Source organism: Hemibagrus wyckioides, linkage group LG13 (assembly GCF_019097595.1).
Source record: "Hemibagrus wyckioides isolate EC202008001 linkage group LG13, SWU_Hwy_1.0, whole genome shotgun sequence".
In the NCBI taxonomy this organism is placed as follows: Eukaryota; Metazoa; Chordata; class Actinopteri; order Siluriformes; family Bagridae; genus Hemibagrus; species Hemibagrus wyckioides.
The window spans coordinates 7418902-7442170 of NC_080722.1; the positions used below are offsets into that span (position 1 = coordinate 7418902).

The window sequence follows — 23269 nt, forward strand, 5'->3', positions numbered from 1 at the left end:
GTCAGACCAAGGAACTGCTGGAGCGCTTATACTGTATCTCATAGATCTGTCTTGATAACATCTGGGGAGCCCTGGAGGAGCTGGAATCTGTGCCGGGGCTTAGATAAAGCTGGACTGAACTTGTCAGCCTATTGCCACTTTGACCTTCACCAGGAAATGTGAAGAGAAAATAAATAAATGAATGAATGAATGAATGAATGAATGAATGAGAATGGTCCACCAAACAAATAACATCTGGATTGTCCTATGGCAATTACTTTACACTGATGGACAGCAAAGATGACAAATCTTCTATTGTAACAACTGGATATGTTGTAGATGCTACAGCCAGTTATTATAAACTTTATATTGTGTGAAGGAACTCAGTATAACTAAGAAATAACTGGGGTTATTATTTATCATTTGATATTTATCGTGTATTATGTATTATTTACCATGTATGCACAATTTTCCACAAAGTATACACATTTCTATGCCTTGAATATATATTTCATCTATATTTACACTCACTCCTCACCACACAACCACAGAAACCTAATGGTAGAAAAGTGTCATTGTTGGTAAACTGATTACAAGGAGCTTTCATGCCACTTATTGTCAATCGTTTTAGCATAATTGACAGCGTAATCACTGTTTTTGGGGCTTACAGCAAGGTACATGCTACGCACAGGCAATCTAAATTAAAAGTGACTTAAGAGACGCGTTTAAAGATTGATTGACGTGATGCCTTGCTTGAAGTTTTGTCACAGTCAACTTGGTGAAAGGAGGACAGTGTTTTCAAGAAGCACTGGAGCTTTATTACATTTGTTCAATAAATATAAATTATAGGGTTTTTGTTTAAAATCATGGGTACATTTCAGTTAGAATCTGGAGACATTTCCCAACCAATTAATGACATGTTAATTAATGAGAATTTGCTGCTATGCCGATGACACCCAACTTATCTTCTCCTTCCCTCCCTCAGATATCACGGCTTATGCTCGGATCTCAGCGTGTCTGGCGGACATTTCATCTTGGATGACAGCTCATCAGCTGAAACTCAATCCCAGCGAAACTGAACTGCTGGTCATTCCAGGTGATTCATCCCCAGCCCAGGATCTTGCATTATCTCTGAACAACTCCATGATCCCCCCCTCGGCCACTGCTCGCAACCTTGGGCTAACTATAGACAATCAGCTTTCCTTTTCTTCCTGGACTACTGCAACTCTTTACTGGCAGGTCTACCTCTGAACGCAATTCGTCCACTGCAAATGATCCAAAATGCAGCTGCATGACTTGTTTTCAACCTGCCCAAGTTATCCTACACCACCCCACTGCTGCGTTCCCTTCCAGTAGCTGCACACATCAGATTTAAACACTGATGCTTGCCTACAGAGCCAAGAATGGACCAGCACCATCATACTTCAAAGATCTTATTACTCCTCACTCTGCACCTCACTCCCTCAGATCCACTAGCATTGCCCGACTGGTCCCACCATCTCTCTGGGTAAAAGGCAGGTATACATCTAGACTTATCTCTGTTCTGGCACCGAGGCGGTGGAATGAACTTACCCGAGATGTCTGAACAGCAGAGTCACTGACCGTCTTCAAACGACAACTGAGACCTACCTCTTCCTGATGCATTTAAACTAGCTCATATTTTTCCCTGTTTTATCTATTGTTATATGTTGTATGTACAACATATAACAATATATAAAACTTATTTTTATTAAAAAAATAATGAAATAAAAAAACAACTCAATTTTAGGCTAATAGTATCCTAAGTCTGTGACCTATTGAAACAGTGTGGATGTTTTCATTGACGGAGACTTTAAAGCACTTTTGTACGTCACTCTGGATAAGAGCGTCTGCCAAATACCAGAAATATAAATGTAAATGATTAATACGAATTCATATTATTACTCATGCTAAAGTAGATAGTATGCAAAAATAACAAATTCTAATAAAGTAATAATTTCATTTAAGACAAATTAAATTATTATTTAAGACAAAACACCTAATAAACCATCCATCCATCCATCGTCTATACCTGCTTACCCCTAATTAGGGTTACAGGGGTCTGCTGGAGCCTATCCCAGTGCACATAGGGCAAAAAGCAGGAGTACACCCTGGACAGGTCACCAGTCCATCGCAGGGCCACATATAGACAGACCACCGCACACACTCACACCTATGGGCAATTTAGAATTACCAATCAACCTAATGTACATGTTTTTGGACTGTGGAGTACCCGGAGTAAACCCACGGAGGCACGGGGAGAACATGCAAACTCCACACAGAAAGGCCCCTGTCTGTTCGAACCTGGGACTCGAACCCAGGACCTTCTTGCTGTGAGGCAACAATGCTAACGACTAAGGCACCATGTTGCCCCCCTAATCAACCATTTTAAGTTAACTTTTTTTTATCCCTACATGTTGGTTGGGTTCATCCTGTCAGAACTTTTGACACGCCTCACATTATTCGCAACAATGCAGCAGCACCACAAGTGGACTACTAGGCTTTCTTAAAGCAATGTTGTTTACCATATATGGTGATTTGGGGGCATTGTTTTTAAACTGAATGTGTCTGTGCATGAGTAGAGCAATTTAAAGTGTGTGGGATTTATCAACGTCCATTACGTACAGCTGTGAGCATGCACGAGTGATGCCAATGCCAATTTTCTTATGAATACTGGTGGTTCTAAAGAACAAATTTAGAACTTGTTCTACTCATGCTTTGATAAATGAAACCCCAGGACATGTGAAATAAAACCTGCAAAACATGTAGAATCCTTAATCCTCTCCCCCTTTTTTTTGCAAGTGATGTAATTTACGAAAATATTTCTTGCCCTCATGTGCACATTAAAGGCCCTAACATCTTATCCAAAAGGTACAAAGTTATTTCTTAACCCAGCAGAAACCAGTTTGGACCTCCTAGTCTACTCTAATAATCCCACTAATCTATCTTCTTTTGTTTCAGCAGGGTAGGATGATCATTTTGTTTCTAATCAGGACAGACCCTGGCTGTGATGCTTTTCTTTATCCTGCAATCACAAGTCATTGTGAATGAGAATTCTCAGTATCTTTGGCCTGCACGGCACTGTGCTGATCAGGGAGCTGTCAGAGTTTGGACGACGTGACCCGCAATCATTGCTTCACCTTAAAAATAAAGGAGCCAGAAAAGTGCACAGTTAGCACACCCTGTCTCCGAGGAGCAAGTGATGGAACAGCGAAGCAAACAAATCCTCAACTATCCCTCCTGTCTTGTGAAACAGCGTGGCCGATGTTTCACTGACCCTCGACAGACCTTGTAGACACACACACACACACACACTCCCCACACTGTCTGAAAAAGGGTTAGCACAACATTTTAAGTCAAGGCTTGACTCCCAGCTAAGAGGATCAACTATATATCCAAGGACAAAATAAGCCATTTGTTCTGGTGATTAGATTAATTAATTGATGCAAAAGGACAACATAATAACAATCAATAGCATTAACCGACAAACTGCTTTAACTGCTGTAATCCCAGACACTGTTCTGAGCCTGGCTGATGTCGACCGAAAGTTCACGAGAGATGCTGCACAGACAGAGAGGCAGTGAGAAGCGGGGGAATATGTGTTTATGTTAGCTGAGGGAGTTATAAACTCTTTACAGCAGGTAATTAACTTTCCCAGTGGCTTTCATCTCACAGTCATGACAAAACCATGACAGATGCTTGCTAAATCTTTCTTAGATGCAGGAAAAAAAGGGGGTATGGGTAAGATTTCAGAGAATGCAGGCACAGGATGGTGTGACGGGGATCTTACTCTGGAGCTGGGTGATGTGGTGATGGGCTTCCCTCCATCCAGGTAGTGTGTTTCTGTGTAATGACTGGCAAAAAGCCCCCTGCAAGACACACACACACACACACACACACACACAGTAAAAATATACTCCAAAACATTTAAATTGTCTTATTAATTATTACCTATTTAATCTATTTAATATTAATAGACTGACAGTCTCCTAGACATAGAATAAGCCCTTATTTGTCCTATACACCTATATACAGAACAGGGAAATTACTTTCTTTACATATCCCAGCTTAGGAAGCTGAGGTCAAAGCACAGGGTCAGTCATGATACAGCATTGCTGGAGCAGAGAAGGTTAAAAGCCTTGCTCCAGGGCCCAGCAGTGGCAGCTCGAACCCCCACCTTTCAATCAGTGTATTGATTGATAGTATTTCACTAACTGTTTGAGCCACCACATCTAATCAACCAGAACCAATGGAAGAGTTGACATGACTTTCAATAGCTTGGTTTATTTGTCAGAAGAGTGTCCAGGTTAATGGTATACCTGCTACCTGCAGCTACAGTATGTATTATTCTAGGATGTATTATTCTAGGTTGATTGATCTACACAGAATTATTGACATCACTGGCAAAGTGAGATTTTTTTTCTGTCTGGTGATTTCACCTTCAGATCCTAGAGAGATTTCTGGAAGCGTGAAGCTGACACACACACAGATAGATGAAGGTTTAGAGATAAAACCATCAACTCTGTTCAGGTGTGTGGCATTTTGTTTGAGTGGCTCCGCAACGAATATTAATACAGGATTATCAGTATGTTGGCTCTGTGTGTGTGTGTGTGTGTGTGATGTTGGAGTGGTAAATTGATAGGCACGAGTAGTAAAATACTTCAATTTAAGATCTCTAAATCTCATTCTACACTATTCATGAGGACACTCAGTAGATCAGCTTCTTGTTATACGCCAAGTATTAAGCAAACATAGAGAAAAGCCTTCAGGGATTACATTTTAATTGTTTAGTTTATATACACTGATGGCCTCATAAATCCACTGGACTTTCGAAAAGAACACTCGACAGACACTCATGCAGCAAATATTGAAAAACTTTCCCATAGATACTGAGACCTGATTTAATTAATTTTTTTGGTCCTAGCATTTGTCCCACATAATTGCAGGGTCTGCTGTTTGTAGCAGATCATTAGATCCACATGATTTGGCACAGGTTTTACTCTGGAAGCCCTTCCTGTCACAACCCTCCCATTTTTATCCAGGCTTGGGACCGGCACTGATGGTTAACTCTTCTGAGGCTGGGGTGGCGCCCTGCCCAGGAATCAAACCCGGGCTGTGGCAACGAGCGCAGAATCCTGCCGCTGAACCACCAGGAGGCCCTGAGACCTGATTTCATAAAACATGTTTTGTTTTGTTTTTTCAAATTTAGACATCAGGAGTGCTATACTAATCTTTTTGCATTTTTCTTTTTTAACTTTCAGGTGGAAATCTACCAATGTTCCAGCACGCCTGTACTGTTTATACACAAAGACCCACAGAGAATCTATTAGTATATCAGCTGGTATATTTGTTTTTGAGTGTGTAATGAATTATGAAGATGCTTTTACACGCACAAACCTTCAATAAATCAGGTCCTCAGTGTATTTTATGACACATTCACTGTTGATAAAAGTAGCTCAACAAACATACTGTATATTCTTTTTTTTTTTCATGACAGAACGAACAGTGAATAGACTTCGGTATAGATGAGGATTTATGGCAATGGAACGATTCTTGTGCCACAGTTGTACACTCTTCTGATTTTTGAGCAAAAATAATACATAGAAAAGACAATGCATACAGTCTTAAAGTGGCATTGTGTGAGATACTGCACATTAATAAAGTATTAGCATAATTTGACGAGCATAAAAAATAGTGATATACTTAAACAGTGTAATCATTGTATTCAGTCCAAATGTGTCGCAGTGAAGAGTTATTACTTATGCAGTACAAGGACAGACAGAGTCTGATATAAGTACCATCCATCAGTTAGAGTCCAGTGAGGAGTTTGGGGTCAGAGCCCAGGGGCAGCTATGATACAGCACCCCTGGAGTACAGAGGGTTAAGTGCCTTGCTCAAAAACAGCAGCTTGGCAGCACTGGGGCTTGAACCTCAACCTTCCAAGTAACCACCCAGAGCCTTACCCACTCGAGCCACCATTGCCCCACTAAGTCAGAGATGCTAAATTGCAGTGCCTGGAAGAAAGAGTGGGTTGTGCAAAGTGGTGTTGTTATTAGTTGGAGTTGAACAGTCTGATGGCCTGCACAAAGAAGCTGTCCTGCAGCCTGCTGGTGTGAGATCTGACGCTACGCAGCTGAAGTCCTAAAAACATCATCGTGCTGTCAGCTGACACACAGATCATGATGTGACAAAAAGTGAACAGAATCTAATGTCAACCTTGTGAAGAAATGATTTAAAATGCAGCAAGATAAAAAACACTCCAAAGAAGATCTATTATTTGCTTAACCAGGATGAGTGGAAGAGGACTCCTTCACAGCAGGTCAGCCAAGTATACAAGGAATCCAGAGGTTTACTGCAGTGATATAGTGTCCACAGGTATGACTGGAGAATTGGGGGTTTGTTGTATGATCTCAGACTTCTCTGATTCATAATAATAACAATCCATTAAAGCCCTTGATCATCTACAGAACTGCAGCATAGCTATAATGCAATTGATTCATAGCCTTAAAAACATGACCATATAACTGTCCTGTAGTTGAATGACTCCAAACAGACCTTCTGAAGTGAATTCTCTCTCTCTCTCTCTCTCTCTCTCTCTCTCTCACACTTTTGTCATTAAATCCAGAAAGTCTGTGTGGTTGTCTGGACACAAATCAACCATATCCTCTCCTCAGCAACATGTGTTTCGCCATAACTGTGTCTAGTTAGTAACATCCAGACTGGGAAGGCGACAAAACAATGAACAAATAAAAAATTATGACTAATGCTGAGAGAGGTGAAATCTACTGACTCTCACGCTCGACCACTGGGCAGCTCATATGCTCTTGTTTTTAAGGTTATGAGTCAGAGGCAGAACAACCATGCTGTACCGAAGGCTTAATTTTATTAGAGCTCATGCAGAGTTCAGCTAAACTCCGCATGGTGTAAATCAGACTCAAACAAGCATGTATTACAGTTCAGCCGGGCAAATTTTTTGGTGTTATTTTTAATCTATTTTTCAGACCCTTCCAGTTGATTTTGTGCACATTGATGTATTAACATTGACATATTCATGCAGGGGGAAAAAAGCATTTATATTCTCTGAATTATTTATTTTTTACTTTTGGTTTATTCTCAGAAATGAAGCTACCACACTGAGGTTGTACCATCAATGGAACGTCTTTTCTACCTTTAGCATGTATCTTTATACTTTTTAAAGTATTTATGGCACCTGAATGTATTTTAAAGACCACTTGCAAGTGTTACTATAAAAGGTTTTAATTAAAAGAGTGCCACATGATTGATTGGAAGGTTGCTTTTGAGTCCCAGGTCCACCAAGCTGCCACTGCTGGGCCCCTGGGCAAGACCCTTAACCCTAAATTGCTCAGTTGTATAAAAAGGAGATTAAAAAAAAAAAGCAAGTTGCTCTGGATAATGACGTCTGACAAATGCTGTAAATGTGCCTGCTGGGTAAAAAAAAAAAAAAATCAGATTAAAAGTTATCCTTAATGTTACAACAAAGAAAAGTACAGTTTGTTACCTTTATATTTGAGTGTGCATCATATTCAGGACCAAAACTCTTATGCAAATGACTTTAACATATTTACTGTTTCCCTGTGGTTTTCCAGCAAAAGAATGCTGAAAAAAGATTCACTTTTAGGAAAAACACATTCATGAAGTACGCCTAACTGAACATGGCCACACAGTGTAATGAAAGTTCATTTACAAATGAGTGTAAAATATATACAAATGTCATACAAGAGGATATATGACGCTAATGCATGGTGCTAAGTAATCTCTTTTAACATACAAACAAACAAAGAAAACAAACTAATAGATAGATAGATAGATAGATAGACAGACAGACAGACAGACAGACAGACAGATAGACAGATAGATAGATAGATAGATAGATAGATAGATAGATAGATAGATAGATAGATAGATAGATAGATAGATAGATAGATAGATAGATAGATGATCTGATTGGATGGATGTAGTATTAGTTATAGGAAGCTGGCTTTAATTTTCCATGACAGCAACCGAGATAAATTCTTATATGACTATAGAAGTACTCTGACACATGAGTTGAAATAAATGTAATAACTCCACTTGATGATAAGCTTAAACAAGCCCACTTTTAATATGTTACCATGGTAACTTCCAATTCTGCTCTATTTGGCAGTTAAAATGTCACCAGCCAGGAAGTTTACATGGTTGTCATGAAGATGTCATTTGCATTTCTGTGGCAAACAGAGTAAAAAATATCAATTAACAGCAGATTTTGATCCAAAAGTGTAGGTTCAATTGGAAGAGATGGGGGACAAAAAAACAAAAAACAATTTAAATATGTCATCTACAGAGGAGCTAGAGCTAAATATAGAGCTCGTTAGATTTGGACTATGAAATTAGATGCATGATGACATGTAGCATAATTATCTGAATCTGTACACCATTAGGTTTGCATAAAGATATTGCTTTTGTGTGACGTTTTATGACGAGCAAGTGCCAAACATGTCAGATTGTCAAGTGTGAATTCTTATGATGCCACAAACATCATCTGGCGTCCAAAAAAAGCCAAATTAGCCAAGGATGGTGGCAAGGATGGTGTTAGACAGAGTCACAGACAGAATTAAAATGAGAATAGATAGATAGATAGATAGATAGATAGATAGATAGATAGATAGATAGATAGATAGATAGATAGATAGATAGATAGATAGATAGATAGATAGATAGATGTGTATATATAGCACAGAGATCAGAGCATAATGATGCACACAAACTTACACACACACACACACACACACTATACAAGAGAAAAACCCAGGGAAAATTTCAGAATTTCAAAAATTTCAAGAACTTTACTAGAATAGATAGATAGATAGATAGATAGATAGATAGATAGATAGATAGATAGATAGATAGATAGATAGATAGATAGATAGATAGATAGATAGAAGTGTGAATTCTGATGATGATCATCTGGTGTCCTAAAAAAAGCCAAATTAGCCAAGGATGGTGGCAAGGATGGTGTTAGACACAAACAGAATTAGGATAGATAGATAGATAGATAGATAGATAGATAGATAGATAGATAGATAGATAGATAGATAGATAGATAGATAGATAGATAGATAGATAGATAGATAGATAGATAGATAGATACTTTATTCATCCCAAAGGGAAATTTACAAATACTAACAAATGGTTGAAGATTAAACTAAAAACCAACTAAAAGTTGGCAACCCTGGAACTTCAGAACAAAAAAAAATCAAAAAGGATGTGGAAACAGCAGTTGTGTCCCAGTGATTAATGCCGCTGGGCAGACCGATTATTCAGCACAGAAGTGACTTTCAATAACTCCATGCATAGCAGTCGAAATGGAAAAGGACTTTAAACATTAAAAATAAGGTCGCATGAGGACAAACTACTCCACTGTCACTGTTCTTAATGATGACAGCATTAAAGTCGATCTGTTAAAAAGTAGGCAGGGTGCACTTTTACTTTCTACAGCAAGAACAAAACAGAAGGCTGAATGTGCATGCAAGAGGATGCCAGAGGCTATTTGTCTCCTCATTCAGAAGAAGCCAGGATGACCTATTGTGTTAAAGTGTGTGATAGTCTGTGCAGAGACTTAAAACCCTAAGAAGCACCTCTGAACTCGTCTCGTAGGAGTTGGAAGTGCAGACAGAGGCTAAGATGGTCAGCCGTTCCGCCTGCTAAGACCTGTCTCCTGCTATCACTTCACCTGACGTGCTGGTGCATCATAGCATTAAAGTAACACGGTGGAAAAGAAGGTCATCATGCAATGGATTCCATGTGCTGTTCAACCTCAACTGGGAGAGGAATTGAAGTGGATTGTGAAATCTATACCTCAAGTCAAACTTTCACACCAAACAGGATTGTGTGTGGTCTTCCTTTTATAATAGCACCGGTTGGATTACCAAGAAAATGCACTTGATCAGTGATAAACATGGCTTTCTTTCTCATTGAACGCTCAGCTTTCTTGGCTGACAAGATTTCCAGTCAGCATTCAAATGTTTATTTTGGCCAAATTAGAAAGCCGGATCTCATATATCCTCCTCAGCATAAACAATCCGATAATACTCTTTATCCGAACACAACTCCATGAAAGTTTCAACAAGCATTAATCACTTGTTTCAAGAGCTAAAATTTAATTGCTAAGCCATTCTGTAATTAAAATGAACTTGCTAACATAATGCAACCAGCAGCATATGGATCTAACTTATGTGACTAGATTAAATTTTTGCCAGCTAACTGTTAGTCATCAAACATTAGCTGTGTTTAATCCAGTAATTCTGTTCACCAGAAACCAAACATGAATCACTTGTTTCGGAGAGAGCAAATATTTCATTATTAAGCCGTTCTGTAATTAAAATGAACTTGCTAACATAATGCAAACTAACAGCATATGCAGCTAACTTATGTTGTTGTTGTTGTCGTTCTTTCAGCTGCTCCCTGTTTGGGATCGTCGCAGTGGATCATTTGGTCCGCATGTTTCCATTTGGCACAGGTTTTACACCGGATGCCCTTCCTGATGCAACCCTCCCATTTAATCCAGGCTTGGAACCATGCAGCTAACTTAAATGACTGGCTTATTTTTTAGCTTATGTTTCCAGCTAGCTGTTATTCAGCAAATAGTAGCTGTGTATTGTGTAGTTATAGATACATGAGTATTATAGCTTTATGTTATAGCTTCTTATGTTTGTTTACTCTGTTAAACAAAGAGGCTACAAGACGAGGTCTTATGAATAAATACTGAGGTAAATTATTAAACAATTGTAAAGAGGATGACTCTGAAGGGTGAGCTGAATGAAGAGCTCTGCCTAGATTCCTCCTGTGCCTTCAGAATGAAGCATTTCCAATGTTAATCTTCTGAATAACATATAAACACTCATGACTGACCGGAAGAACAGGAATGCCTGACCCTAAATCCTTACCTAGACACAAATTATCCAATAATGATAACCAGGACCCAAGAGTGCTTCTTCATAGGATATCTTCATTAACACTGTATGTCAAAGAGTTTAATCAATATTCATTGATTTTCTTTTTGTTTAACCAGCAGGAGCAGCTTATTATCACTTCATCAGAGAGAAGGAATAAAAATGTGACTTTCTTTTGCAAGGCACTGCAATAATTTCAGGCTTTTGTGTTCTGACATTATGCACTTGTTGTACGAAGGAAAAAAAATACCCTGGAACCATTTCAAATGGATATTCATTGAACTAAAAAAGTATGTGAACCTTTAAGATAATTACCTCTGCAAATTAGTGTTAAGTGCTCCCATCATTGTAGATGTGGGGTTGACCTGCCTGCTTGCACAATTTTGCTTTCTTGCTCTTCACGTAAAATACAGCAAGGCTCAAAAGTGTGTTCAGAAAACCATAAGGTTGTAGCCTTAAATGAATCTGTAAAGACCACCACATAGATAAGTAAGAACTCCAGCACTGATGCAACTCTCGCTAGGTGTGGCCTTCGTACAAACATTCCTAAAAAATATCAGCAAGAACAACAGGGAATCCCTAAACCTTGGGGATGACAGCTGATGCTCTGCAGGACTTTATCCCTTTCACTTGATATCATCTGTTTTCATGAGTTTAGCAAAAAAAAAAACCCTGAACAAGTGTGGTGTTTTTGGAGGGTTACCACAAAGAAAAACCACATACAAAAAAAAGAGACCATCTGGATACTCCAAAGTCATGCTGGAACAATATTTTGTAGAAAGATAATACAAATTTGCTTCTGATGGCTTAAATGATAAGTGGAAACTACATACATACAATGTTAGAATGTGTATCTGTCATAATAGCACCATTATCCAAAACTCAGAAATCAAGAGTAAATGTGCAAAAAAAAATTGAAACAGGAAGTTTCCCAATGTTTCTCACTACAGTGATAAAAATCACACAGTTAAAGCATTTACTTGGAAGAAAGAGAAGTCGGGGAATGTCTCCAACAGGCTTATACACCTAGTTCTAGATCGAATCAAAAAGGAAAACTGTAGCAAATAAAAGATACAGCAGTCAAGGGACAGAACCTTGCTACAGGCTTGCTACACACCTATGAAGATAGTACAGAGTAATGCTATGTGGAGGGAAGCCTGCAGCTAAAGATGCAACAGGTAACACCTGAGCACCAAGCAGTAACTTTTAGAGCTCTCTAGCTGGTCAAAGCCAATAAGCAAACTGGTCAGTCACTGCATTTGCAAGGAAATGTAACCCTAAAGCATTACAGAAATGTTCATTGTGCATGGTATCTCTGCTCTGTAAGAATAAATGTACAAAGATGTAGGCAGAAAATTTAAAGGATTAATGGATAATAAATGCAGTACCATTTCTTAGACAAAATAAGTACATAGAAGAAATACTCCTTACTGACCAAGACGCATAAGTGCGTGTTCAATTTAACCGAAATGTATCTTATGGAATCGGACCTGGACTCTGAAAGGGTCAGATTCACACCTCTAATATAAAGCAGGAGCCATCAACCTTCTCTGTTCTGTTTAGTAAGCTGACGCAATGGGTTTCTATAAAAAATTTAAAAAAAAGTGGAAAATGAGGAGGAAATCTTAAAGACCACAGAACAGAGACAAATGCCTTTATTCTATTTCATTCTCCCTACTTCAGTAATGGAGGCACTGATCAGGGAGCCTGACATTTTAAGGGCTCTCTCAATCACAAAATTCCTTCACTTCACTGGATCATTCGCTCCCTAAAAATCCCACAAGGCACCCCAAAAATCGGGGAGCACTGATGCTTAAGACATATATTCACTGGAAATTAAATCATATTATCGGAAGCTGAAAGCTCAGGTGGAAAAAAATGGCAGAAGAACGTCTACACACGTAATTAGCCTGTTGCTTTGTCTCTTAAATGCTTACTTCAGCAATTTGAAACTTTATGTTCTATATACAGGCTGTTTGCGTCTCATGATCTTTAAGTGTTACTGATTTTAAAATAATCCAATAGCTAGCCTACAATCCTGCTAGAAATACCATGTTAAAAAGCTAACACATTTGTATGACATAAGCATGCATATGATATAAAACTTGAATATTTGTATGTTTGGGTTTTGACAAATGACTGATGAGGAAATTAGTTCAGTCACTGGAGTCACCAGTGTCCCAGTGTTACTGAGCCAGAGTCCTTACTCGCACTTGTGTACGTTATACTGATTCATGACCAAGGGAGCTAGGGAGCTGATTGAGATGCATCCAAAGTCTCATCTGTTCGCAGTGTGTGCCATTAGTCAGGTAATGTGAAGCACCCAATGTGAATTAAATATAACCACTTGGTCTAACCATAAGTCACTTTAGTCACTTAGCATTGAACTCTGAAGCAAGAAATTTTAACATTTTCTTTATTGAATATCCATAAAATATATTCATTATACATTTTACATGGGTGTCCTTCAGGTACTCCGGTTTCCTCCCCCAGTCCAAAGACATGCTTTCTAGGCTGAATGGTATCTTTAATTGTCTGTAGTGAGCCCTGTGATAAACTGGCATCCTGTCCAGGATGTACCCTGCCTTGTGTCCTGAGTCTCCTGGGATAGGATCCAGGTTCCCTGTGACCCAGTAGGGTAAGTGGTGTAGAAAATGGATGGATGGATGCATGGATGGATGAATGGATGGATGGATGGATGGATGGACATTTCACTTGGTAACCTTGCCTTTGCCTGGTCAGTAACATTTCTGACCAAGCAGTTCCAAAAATCTGAAGATCTGAAAATCCAGTGTGTTTTTACTCAATTATAGCTGACTGAAGCTCAGCATGTGTTGAAAGACATGTGAAAAATGAGGCAGCAAGAAAAGTTCAGGGCACACAAAGTAGAACAATGCCGGTGACATGGCTGTGAGCCATGTGAAGACAGCGAGGCCGATTTTTTCAAGACAAAGTGAAGTCTGTGGTTTTGTAGGGATAAATGAGGTCACGCCTTACTCTTCAGACTGCTTTCTTTCCCCTCAGACAAAATGATCATAAATGTCTTCTTGTCATCAGAATCCCTCCAGTCCATAATTGAGAGATGGAGCAGTCATTTGAAATCTCTATTATAAACTACCCATTACCATTACCATGGCGACTGTCTCCTTGGACATTGATACCTGAGGGCCAGGCAGGTTGCAAAAGAAATCAATACAGCTCCATCACAGCTAATGTGGAGGTGACAAATAACACCAGTGAAGCACACACAGGACCAATTATAGGGTGCAGGTGTCCTGAGTGAAAGGCGATACCGGATATTGATCCGACACCTAACCGTAACAATCTCTATTCTCTGCAAACTTCTGTTGCTATGAAATTTCAATCATAGTAACATACAATACAGACAGTGTCATATAGCTTCACAGCACTAACAGCATGTAAGATAATAGTTGATCTAATCTGAGTAAGTATTATGTCAATACTTGTCCAGCACTTTAAGCTAATAGCACTGGCTTTAATAGTATATCATTACTTCACTCAAGCGCTATGTAAAAATGAACTTTGACTGAATTACTGTTGTATAAAGTTTACATTTCAGGAGAAACTAATGGCAAAAGTCAGGGCAAGAATGATTTGTTCGAGACGTGTATAATCTGTTTAGGAAATATTACAGAGGATGGAACAGAGTCCCATTATGGAACAAATGTGATGTTCTAATTTTGTGAGCTTTCACTGACAAGTGGAGAAACACTATTAGATGTGATACACTTTTTTCTATTATGAGATGTGAAGTTCTCATCCGACCATCTGCCTGCAGCTCAATGATGAGATGATTTCACTCAGGTTTAAACAAATTCTTATGACACATCCTTATAAGAAAAACTACAAAATTGTTTCTTACCTATAAATATAACAGTTAATCAAGGGTTCTGTTTAGCTCATGGTTATATAAAGTATTTCTAAAAGAGTTGATATTGGAACCTTCTAAACTAAGAACTTCTGCTTTAGGGTTCTTATAGGGTTTGCCCAAAAAAATTTAGGGCACTAGCTTTACGTTCGTTTTAAGAGTGCATGGGTAGTGGTGGCTTCTGGGCAGTAAAGGCTAAATTCTAAAAGCTCTGGATTATTGCTCATTCCTCATCACCACCACTACTATCAAATCCTTGTTGCTGTGGAAAATTAATCAACATCTTCAGATGCAAGGCTTAAACAGAGCTTGTAATATGGAATTTGCATCTGTTTTGTTGTGTCCATGTCTAGCATTGTGTCGCACTCCATAAAAAAGTATTTTTGTTTTAGCTTAAAAGGGGCAAAATATCAATAGAAATATTCTACAAAAATGTTTGTATCTTCAAAGTAAATGTTGATATCAAGCCCATTTCTAGTCTCTGAGATGCTTTCATAAGCATCCAAAATTTAAAGCTGTTATCTTCAACCATTAAAATTCTATGTAAGGTTATCCGACAGAGGGAAAAACACACGTCTCACACTGAGTCCTGACTCATTTTATATCAGACTTCAGTCTGAAAGAATTTATTTGTTTACACCGATTGAAAATGTCTGATAAGTCGATTTAAATTCCACCAGCACAATGGAACGACATCGCAATTAGAAAAAGGGTCAATACTAGTTTAACCCCATTAACACTAACACTTCTGTGCTAATATGCCTGTATGATTATTATGATATGGTAATGTCAGGCGCTGTCTGTAATTCAAAAAGCTTTCAGCCACATAAGTCCAAGCGGGAGTCTGAGGACATGCTTGGATTCTGAGTTTCTTGCATTCAAGCTCTTTAGCTCTCAATAACCATCTGATCTGTGCATCAGTGAGAGAGAAGTGTTGTGTGCGAGTCGTGTAAAAGGAGCAATTGGATTCCAAGAATCTCGAAAGTCCTTCCAAGAACTGCACATATAATCTCCATCTCTCAAACGCCTGCCTCAGCGCAAGCATCTGCCTTATACTCTCACAATCATACGGATATTTTCAGCAGGGGCAGCGGATGATAAAACGTAATGGAAAACCATTTTGGTGACATCAAATTGGCAGACATACAGAATAAAAAATTTCATATCCTCAAAGTGGGCTTCTATCTTCTAAAGAGCAAATGTCTGCACGGCAGTGAGAGGTGAGAAGACGCCAGACGGTGAAAGGACTCAATCAAAATCCTTCCGAAGGAAATAACGTGAAGGCTTAAACGTCTTGACAGCAAAACCCACGAAAAATGAGCAAGAAGCAAGAAGTGAAAAGTTAGTGGTGAAATTATGCGCATCTGTAATCAGACCTTAGAATTAACGAGAGAATTAAGACTAATCAGTCAGCTCCATGTAAATTTAATGCATCTGGGTTGACCAGTGCAGAGAAGAGCCACATTTGTCTTCCATGTGTTAAGCTTCCAAGGGTAATTCCAGCTGTAATTAAACACACACACACACACACACACACACACACACACACACACTACAGAATGCCATTTGTAAGTAATTTAAAAATGTATCAGTATTGATCTCAAATAGTGTTCCAGTGTGTGTGTGTGTGTGTGTGTGTGTGTGTGTAATTACAGCTAAAAAAATACAGATGGAAACCAAACAAATACTAGATTTGTATTATTTTACTTGGATGCAACAAGCAACAACATCAAGAAACTTTGTTCTCATGAGGACCGTCATGTTAATTATTACGAGTAATGAACTATACTTATTTAATTTGTAACCATGGCAGATGACTGCACATTTTTTTTAGCCAGCGCAAATTAGAGAGGCAAAACATTTAAGGTGATTATAAGCAGTCGGGTCTGACAATCAGCCCCAAAATATATTTACAATATACTCAGCAGCAATTAGATATTTCTGAAGTCTTGTCATTTGTATATCTTCATAAAATGTTAATTACTTAGTTCTACTCATCATCACTCATTTTTCTAACAGCCCATTGATTATTATTATTATTATTATTATTATTATTATTATTATTATTTCCTTTTTTATTATATCTTTAAAGCTAGTTTTAATAATAATAATAAAATGCTTGATGTAAAGAGGATGATCTAGATGTAATGGAAAGACTCCTGTCAAAGATATTTCACATAAAATTCAATCCCCTGCACAGGTCAGTGCAAGTATTAATAGAGAAAATCTATAAATCTATATATATAAGTATCAAGATAAACACTTTATTTTAAACTTACTTTGTAGCTTTAAGCCAATAAGACCCAAAGTAAACAAATATATTAACAGCTACTGAATCGACATACAAAACTAATATAATTAAATATTCACACATCTGCCAGATCTGCACAACGGGACTAGATCTAAACTAACGTTGTTGTGCTTCCATTGTCCTAACTCTACTCTAACTCTGACACCAGTCACCAGTGCAGACCTGTTTTGAGTGTGCTGTAGCAGTTCATGTTGTGTCTTTCGGTGTTTCTCCACTAAACCAGTGCACTTTCAGTTCCACATGACAGCACACACACCACCACACACTCTGTCGAACCTGCCACTGAAGGATGGACTGGTGGATTTTTTGGGGAGAAGGTGAAACTCTTTCCATAAATCAAAGCCATCCTAATATTTGTGGCTAAATATATTGGCTTGACTCAATTACCATTTACAAAATAAACAAATAACCACATTCCAATTCAGTAATCTATTTTAATTGTAAGTATATGATGTATCTTTGCAACCTGAAAAAAAAAAGAATCCAAACGACAAGCAAGGCATGACTTAAAATCCAGCCTTCCTCCTGAATCGCTCACATGGAGTGGTTTCATTTGTGTTAATGATCGTGATGAACGCTCGTGATGCAGCCTGCTTGAAGCTGTTAAGTCGTTGTTGTTGGCTACATCCGTTTTCTCCAGCTTTGTTTGCACACATGAGCAGATGTGTTAAAAAGAACAACAGTGCTTGCATGACCACTTAAAATATCTGTTCATTCTCACAATCAGGCACCGCTGTATATAAACACGCGGTGTCTACAGTATGTTTCAAAACCTAACAGCTCCATCATGTAGAATATGTTGGCAATCACAGCACTCACACCATCTCAGGTCATCTGAAGAACATTTTGACATTATCAAACACAATTCACACAATAGAGATAAATGGATCTATTATAAACTTAGCAAAATTTGACTTACAGTGTGGGGCAGAATCTGAGAGACAGAGAATTATCTAAGCTTTTAGCCACATAATTACTTGGTTAGGAAACCAACAGCCGGATTTCCTCAAAGTGCACCATCATCCTACTGTAATTGGCTCCCTTGTGTTTGGTCAAAGGGGAACTTCCTCTTGTTTCTTTTCTTTGGCCCATGGGACTGCTACTCTATTCTATGAATGAAAGAGACCCTGTGTGCAAGCGTGTGTGTCTAGCTGTGTCCTCCTCTCTAAATATTTCACTTGGCTCGGGTCTGAACAGCAGGGTGGACAGAGATTCAGTACCAGGTCACACCTCATTAACCATCTCAATTTCAAGTGTATTTAAAAAAAAAAAAAAAAAAAACTATTGCAAAATATTGCATCTTCTACATTTCATACAAGTTCTCCAGTGGAAAATCAAGTATGAGACATCTTGAATACTGCCTCAGAAATACTGGAAAGTCTTTATTTACCTCCTGATTTGTAACATAATCCGGGGGTTTGGAGGCATGTTGAGAAAAACGTGACGCACACAAGACACTATTCTTTGCATTATGCAAAATAACGTCCACACTGAAATCTGTACACTGATCTCTAGATATACAGACCACAAGTGTGTACTGACTTTTGCCAAATATCTACAGTGTTTACTCTCCAGTTTAACCTTAATCATTTTACACCCATTTTTATTATGTTTAATAAATACCACACAATTTCACACCTACGCCTTCACTGGCCTCCACCAAATCGATTTCTTCCCCCTTCTTCTGTCAGCCTGTGTGAGTTAAAATATAAATATATTTTATTTAGTTTGTGCGGTTCGCTGCCTCTGACTACTCCAATTATCCAATCAAAGGACGGGAAATTGCTAACGTATGCCTGCTAGATGGCCCCAGTGATGCCAACTCGAAATCTGATTGGTTAATGGAACAGTTTCATTGCCACTTATTTTAAGCTCTGGGCGCCTGCACTATTGATTCTGAAGGCCTTAAGGCAGATTTCTTTCACCCTGGCAACACATGATCTTAGCCACTGGCTGAAATATGATTGGATAAATACTCTTATCATAAATATACACTACTGGAAGCAGCGCAACCAAGTAACGAATGTAGAGAATAGACTATTGGGAATAATTTAATATACATTCGTGGAAAAATATATTAAATATATTAAAATGATTCAGATTCAGATCACTGCTGTTTAGGCCAGCAGAGAAGGCCTTGCTGGCCCTGACGGCCCACCACTGATAAATTCAGCCACAATTTAAAATACACGTGTGGTATTTTTTCTCATCACAGATGAGGTGGATGACTACGGATGGATTGAATATCAACAAGAATGATTGGTTTAAAGGTCTTGTTTGAAACTTGTGTTTGTACTGGAGTTAATTCTCACTTCAAATAGCGAAAAACCCATAAAGCATTCGCAGTCCTGGTTAACGGAACAAAAAAAATCAAGAAGCACATCCTTTTTATTGCTAAACTGTGAAGCTATGAGCGTATTACCAGTAGTGATTTTTCATGGTTTAAGTTATAGATCTTTAAGCCAATTTGCTAATTAAAATAAATCTCGCTGCCAGTTTGTAAATGATTAGTCATGTTGATCTTTCATGATCTTTCATCGTACATAGACATTTAAGGTTGAACCAAAATGCTCCATTAATTTGCAGCATGTAGATACAGTATACAATACTCCTTGTCTAATGTATGAGGAAGGTACGCTGAGTGTGTGTGTGTGTTTTAGAAAGAGGATCCTTGTGGTGTTAATATAATACAAGAAATTTTTTTGCTCATCAGGATTTATTTTTATTTCCTTGCCTGTAGATACTCATAATATCTTAGACTTTGGTTCTTAAGTTTTACCTGCATAAATGAATACTGAAGTGAATTAATAATTAAATAATAATTAATTAATTAATAATTCATTTGTTAAATAATTTGATAAATAAATAAATACATTTTTACTGTTATCATGTCATCATTTTCTCTCTCTATCTCTCTCTTTCCTTTTCTCATCATTCTGCCCTTCTCTAGATAGATAGATAGATAGATAGATAGATAGATAGATAGATAGATAGATAGACTGACAGACAGATAGACAGAGAGAGAGAGAGAGAGAGAGAGAGAGAGAGAGAGAGAGAGACGGAGGGACGGACGGACGGACAGACAGACAGACAGACAAATAGATAGATAGATAGATAGATAGATAGATAGATAGATAGATAGATAGATAGATAGACTGACAGACAGACAGACAGATAGATAGATAGATAGATAGATAGATAGATAGATAGATAGATAGATAGATAGATAGATAGACAGAGAGAGAGAGAGACAGACAGACAGACAGACAGATAGATAGATAGATAGAGAGAGAGAGAGAGAGAGAGAGAGAGAGAGAAAGAGAGAGAGAGAGAGAGAGAGAGAGAGAGAGAGAAAGAGAGACTACATATGCACTGTATATTATATAATATATAGCTGAGATGCTTCATGTGCATTTTTGTTAAAGCAAAACAGACATAAATAAGAGAATGGCTTGTTATTTAAGTGAACCTGTTTGCTTGGCTACTTTCTTTATGCAGCAATACAAATGAGGGCAGAATACAAATTTCTTTATTCATTAACAGTCAAAGCGTTTGTAGCGTTGTCCTCAGAGTGTGTTGTGTTGCTGTTGTTGATTAAGCTGCATGTTTACTTTGGCTCTGGATGGAGAAAAACTCTGTATGACATGGTTGGAGAAAGCACAATTTTTTCTTCAGCATTATGATTCATCTGAGGTCTGAAATAGGAACCAGGCCTTTTCAAACTTTCCAAGTCGTGCATCCATGGGAATGGTTCATTAGTTTATGAGGAAAGTTTTTAAGAGGACTGCAGAATAATCTTTCCAGGAGGCACAAGAGAAGAAGCATACAAAAAAAAGCAAATTAGACAGTGATAAAATAAATAAACCCAAAGTATCTTGCTGTAATCCGACTGTGCGCAGGAACACTGTAGGAAAAATACTCTTGCAAGTGATGAGAGACATATTTAGAAAAAGATACTGAGGCTTATGTCAGAAACAGGTTTATTGTTGGTCTTGACCTTTAAGGTTTGCCCAAGTGAGCGCTAGATCAGCTTCACATCCCTGCCAACAATCACAGGAATGTTCCAGCGTTTTACAGCCAATGAACAAACCATGACACATGAGACAAACGACAAATTAGATTTTATACTGCATGTCTTACATATTTTAGTCAAGAAAATATAAAATCACCCAAAACCTAATTCCTGATATCCCTTGAGGAAAATTTGTATGACTCAGTTTGTATTGGTTGAAGGTGGGGTTAGTAATTACAGCTTTAATTATTACTAAAATGAGCTCAAGTTTAGAGTGAAATCTCTATCTAAACAGAGAACTCTACAATAAGATGGTTTTATAACAGAGCAGTAACGTGATGGTCTTGGTAGAGGTTGATCTGAAGGTGGAAATACACCCCGGGATCACACGCATATTCACACCCAGGGATTATTTAGCATAGACAATCCATCCAAAAGCATGTTTTTGGGAGGTCGGAGGAAACCGGAGACCCTAGAGGAAACCCACATGGACGGAGCGGAGAACACACAGACAGTAACTCGAGCTCAGGATCGAATCAGGGTGAGGTTCTTTTCTAGCATGACTTAATCAGTTCCTTGCATCCTAAAGGGATTCCATGAAATCCTCTCTAACTGTGAAACACCCTGTTGTAGGATTCTGCATAGATCATGCAGAATCCCCAGAGAGACAAACCCAAAATCCTTTGTTCCTGTCATCACAAAAAAACTTTTACAAACTGACTTTTCATCAGTGGTGGAATTTTCTATTGCATTTGGTTGCGACAAAGTTTTTTCCTTCACAAAGCTCTCACCTACTCAGGAGTGCTATACTGTATGGCAACACGGCATCATAATGTTTATCTCATTAGTAATGTCGGATGCTGATTACTATCATTTTCTGTCACACTCATGCACACTTACTCATCTTTTCCCCTCTATCCCTCTGTCTATTCCCTGGCGGCTGCTCAGTTTTCATTACAGTGCTCAAAACTCTCTCTGGCAAATTCCCATTTCCAGAACGACAGAGAACTCAGCAGCCAAAGCCAGGTTCACACTCACAGCAGGAACCACAGCGGAGGTTGAGCCAACACATCTGCTTTCTGTATGAGAAAGACAACTAATTACAGAGACTAAGCTCTTGTTATCTGGGTCTGTAGTAGAGCCCGGGTGGACCATCAGTGGGAAGAGATGCACAAACCCAATTTAAATCTATTCCCTGATCCCCAATTTGAATGCTTCAACCATTTGACTCCTTGCCTTAATTCAAACCACCAAACCTAATTAACAAATAAAACTTAATAGCAGCTGATAAAATCCCAAAGCAACGCTATCTTCATATCAATAGGAAATGGGATTTCTGCTGTGCTGGTGAATTGACACAGATGCAAACCATTTTTTCCCCTCTTCCTTAATCTGCTTTTGTTTTTCAAGATGGGTTGCTGTGCTGGACCGATTCCCACATCCCCCATAAACACTCGGAGAAGAATGCTGTCCTCCAGCGCTAGTTCACCAGAGGACGACACCATGAAGAAGAGGTAAAAAGTCAATTGAGAGGGACCATCATAAAACAGCAGGATGCACTGAATGGGGTCAGGCAGTGTGTGAACGTAAGGACAGGATGAGCAAAGGAACGGAGAGAAACACAACATAGATGGTTTAACAAATACCTGAAAGCTGTCTGTCTGTCTTAGGAGATTATAACTGCTCTTTTGACTGTTTATGCCCCAGACGTATGAAACAGCATGAACAGTCTGCTATTTAAATCTTCAAGGTCATATTCCCCCCGCCCCCTAACCCCAGTGGCTGATGTCTGCTTTCCATGGATGATCTTATTTTACCAGAGTGGAAGAAAAAGAGAACTTTGGGGTATCATGAAGTCATCTCACTAAAATGTAAATGCATTCACACACAACGTAAAAGAAGAACAGTATTAATAGCAAGCCTAAGGGTGAGACAATATCTACATCTCTAGTAAGGTTGGGGTTGTACTGGATCCGGAGGCTTTCACAGGGAGACTGGATGCGAGACGGGAAAACACCCTGGATGGACCACCCATCATAGGCCACCGTAGGGGCAAGATAGAGTCGCCAGCCCACTTACCGCCACTAACATCTTTTTGGGAGGTCGTAGGA

The 23269-nt window shown here is 38.6% G+C and overlaps 1 protein-coding gene across 1 annotated transcript in view; it reads right to left on the reverse strand.

Moving 5' to 3' along the window:
• Window positions 1-23269, reverse strand: part of LOC131363731 (disintegrin and metalloproteinase domain-containing protein 12) — a 100490-nt gene that overhangs the window by 45950 nt on the left and 31271 nt on the right. The window contains exon 4 of the mRNA XM_058406567.1: window positions 3788-3866. Coding sequence (XP_058262550.1) covers window positions 3788-3866 — 79 coding nt within the window. The remainder of the gene's footprint in view (window positions 1-3787; window positions 3867-23269) is intronic.